Source organism: Danio aesculapii, chromosome 12, assembly GCF_903798145.1.
Source record: "Danio aesculapii chromosome 12, fDanAes4.1, whole genome shotgun sequence".
NCBI classification, from domain to species: Eukaryota; Metazoa; Chordata; class Actinopteri; order Cypriniformes; family Danionidae; genus Danio; species Danio aesculapii.
Window position 1 is genome coordinate 18,106,958 of NC_079446.1, and position 3,465 is coordinate 18,110,422.

The 3,465-nt window shown below is 36.6% G+C and overlaps 1 protein-coding gene across 1 annotated transcript; it reads left to right on the top strand.

The window, feature by feature from the left end:
- Positions 1-659: 659 nt before the first annotated feature.
- Positions 660-2,986, top strand: LOC130238353 (procathepsin L-like). Its single transcript, XM_056469348.1, has 7 exons — positions 660-785; positions 904-1,026; positions 1,335-1,487; positions 1,679-1,903; positions 2,374-2,542; positions 2,682-2,799; positions 2,887-2,986. Exons 1-7 carry the CDS (start codon positions 663-665, stop codon positions 2,984-2,986), a joined length of 1,011 nt encoding a protein of 336 aa, XP_056325323.1. The 5' UTR covers positions 660-662.
- Positions 2,987-3,465: the final 479 nt, after the last annotated feature.

The following is a 3,465-nucleotide window of genomic DNA, read 5'->3' on the forward strand; positions in this document are numbered from 1 at the left end:
TTTCTAAATGGCCTCTGTGTTTTCTCTTGGATTATTTTCTGTCTAAGCATGTTGTCAAGCACACCCTTATGTGACAAGCACAAACAACACACCCAACAAACAAGACGTTACAAACTTTAAAAAAAAAATAATAATCTCTACATCCCCCTATCAAGTGTAGCATATTTTATTAAGCTTTCCACTTGTGTATTGTAAATGTTGATTTTCTGATTACTGTAATCTTGTTACAGTAGACTAGTAATATAAAGAATCACCATAGTCCATTGATGGATTCTCTTTCTTGTGATGCTAGATCACATGAGAAGAAGAAGTTTTTGCTGGACCTGATTGGTTGTAAATACTTGTCTCATCATCACTGTGAGCCAATGAGAGACCGCCTCTATGTTCGGACAGGCTTTAAAACACTCAGTTGTAAGCTATCACAGTCAATAATTTGGTTTGCTTGTGAAAGGTGTGTAAATCTTTTTTTCTCTCTCTCTCTTAAAATTGCTTGCATGATATTTAGGTGACATTTAGTTCAATTTATAGTGCACAGATTCTGATGTGGCCTGTTCTGTTTTGTTAAAACATTAAGTTTTTTCTCCCTGTAATTGTTTATAATCTTCTCTTTATACTGCTTTAAACTGAGTCTTGTTTTTCTCTGTCACAGTCTTCCAGGCAAGATGATATTTGCTTTGCTCGTCACACTGTGCATAAGTGCAGTGTTTGCTGCTTCAACTGTAGACATGCAGTTAGATGACCACTGGAACTCCTGGAAGAGCCAGCATGGAAGAATCTATCATGAGGTGGGAAGACTATAGTTTCTAGCCATATATTAGCTTTACATCAATGAATTAAAGCCATGCATGTGTTAAACATGAACTTGTGCTTTGCAATGGCTGACACATCTGTTTTGTTTTCCAGGACGTAGAGGTTGGGAGGAGAATGATTTGGGAGGAGAACTTGAGAAAAATTGAGCTACACAACTTTGAGTACTCCATGGGAAACCACACATTTAAACTGGGAATGAATCAATTTGGTGACATGGTGAGCAGTTTAGTATTACAGTCAAGTCATTTATTTCTCTCTATATATTTTTTGTACACTACAAATCATCAAACTGATTTACAAACAATCAAAATGCAAGGATGATTTATCAGTGTAAAACCAGATAAGAATTTTTTTTTAATGATTAAATTATGATCAACATTATAGATTGGAGATTTAAGCCCAATGTATTTTAATGAATCTTCTGCAAAATGACTTTAATTCTCAATTCAAGTTGCTATTGACACCTTATATAGTAGTATTTGTAAAGCTGTTTTATTAAAACATTTCATGACATTCTCTTTTAGTCAAATGAGGAGTTCAGACAGGCAATGAATGGTTATAAGCATGACCCAGACCGGAAGTCAAAGGGCGCATTGTTCATGGAACCCAGCTTTTTTGCAGCCCCTCAACAGATTGACTGGAGACAGAGGGGCTATGTTACTCCTGTCAAAGACCAGGTGAGTTTAAAGTAACTGAAAACTGCAAATGTTTTATGCTAAATTAGGACATGGTTGCATCTATTATGACTGATCCAATTACAGTTGAACAGGTAAACCCAGTTTGTGCTAAAATATAAATGCCTTTTAGTATTTCAGTATATGTATCTGTAGCTTTACTGTTTGATGACTTTTCTCTCTTGTGGTTTTAGAAACAATGTGGATCTTGCTGGTCTTTCAGTTCAATGGGTGCCTTGGAGGGTCAGCTCTTCCGTAAAACTGGAAAGCTGGTTTCTCTGAGTGAGCAAAACTTGGTGGACTGTTCCAGACCACAGGGCAATCAAGGCTGTAATGGAGGCCTCATGGACCAGGCCTTCCTGTATGTTAAAGAGAACAACGGGCTGGATTCTGAGCAGTCGTACCCTTATCTTGCAAGGGTAAGAATCAGTTATGTGCTCTTCTGACTTGTGCGTCTATGGTGGGTGTTTACCCTTAGGGTTTATTAATAAAATTTGTTTTTACCAAACAAATTGGGTCTTTGTAGAATTTGGCTATTGCATATATGTGTAACTTACAAATATGACATTTCACATGTAACTTCTGGGTAATTTATTTAATGCATAGGTCTACTTTTTTCTTGTGTGGTAGATATGCATATTTAATGTGTGCGTTCATTTCCTTTGCTTAAATGCAACTAGTTTCTTATAGTAGCTTGACTGTACATACAAATTACCTATATTTTTAAAGTGTAACATGAACTGGGAATGTTTGTAGTACTATACACAAGTGAACATTTGCAGATTGTGATTACTTGAAATCATGTTTTTTTTTTTTTTTATCTCTTTGACTGAAGATCACTAAGTACTTTGAAACTTCAGTGTACCGTTTTCTTATTTTAACTTTGCAGGATGATCTGCCATGCCGGTATGACCCCCGTTTTAATGTCGCTAAAGACACTGGATTCGTGGACATCCCCAGTGGTAACGAGCTTGCTCTGATGAATGCTGTTGCTGCTGTGGGTCCTGTATCTGTTGCTATTGATGCAGGACATCAATCCATACAGTTCTATCAGTCTGGTAGGTTTCTGATATCCCTCAACTCTAGTTTTAATTGGATTTTTGCTAAAATGGTTGTTTATGCAACTATTACAAACATGTCTTAATTTATTCTGCCTGAACTTACTCTGCCTTAACTTTTTAATATTCTGAACTTTAGGCATCTATTATGAGAAGGCATGCAGCAGTAGTCAACTTGATCATGGAGTCTTGGTGGTTGGCTATGGTTATGAGGGTGCTGATGTTGCTGGTAGAAGATACTGGATTGTGAAGAACAGGTATGGTACCAAATATCTTTAGTTTTGCCGGCATAAGCTTGATGTTTTCGTATTTTATTAATTATGTCCCTACCCCCCTTTTTTTAGCTGGACTGACAAATGGGGTGACAAAGGCTACATCTACATGGCTAAAGACAAAAACAATCACTGTGGCATTGCAACATCGGCCAGCTATCCCCTAATGTAAGGCCACTGGAGCCTTCTCTGCATTCTGAAATTGACAGTTTATGGTTTCTCTTTATTTTAATGTATTTTACATTCTTCTATTTTATCAAATTGTATTGCAGTTAAGGCTATGATATGTAGTAGTCTTTTAGGGAAATCCATTCTTTTTCTGTTGTTTCATAAAGTCTCGTAGTTTTAGTTTGGAACACTGCAAATCTATCTGCAGCAAGTGCCTTCTATTGACCTTATTCTTCAATGCGGAGGTGAACATGTCTTTGCGATTTGTTTTAGAACTTCCGATTTAGTCGCCTATGGGAGAAATGACTTGAAACAATAAACATCAGAAAACGGTCAAACTACTTGCTCTACAAACAAGTGTTTGCATGACTATACAGACCAAGTAGAATACTATAATAAGAAAATATAACTTTGCAACAAAGTAGCATAATGGGCTGTTTTAACGTCTAAAATGAATGGAAGTGAATGACACCGTAAGTCTCG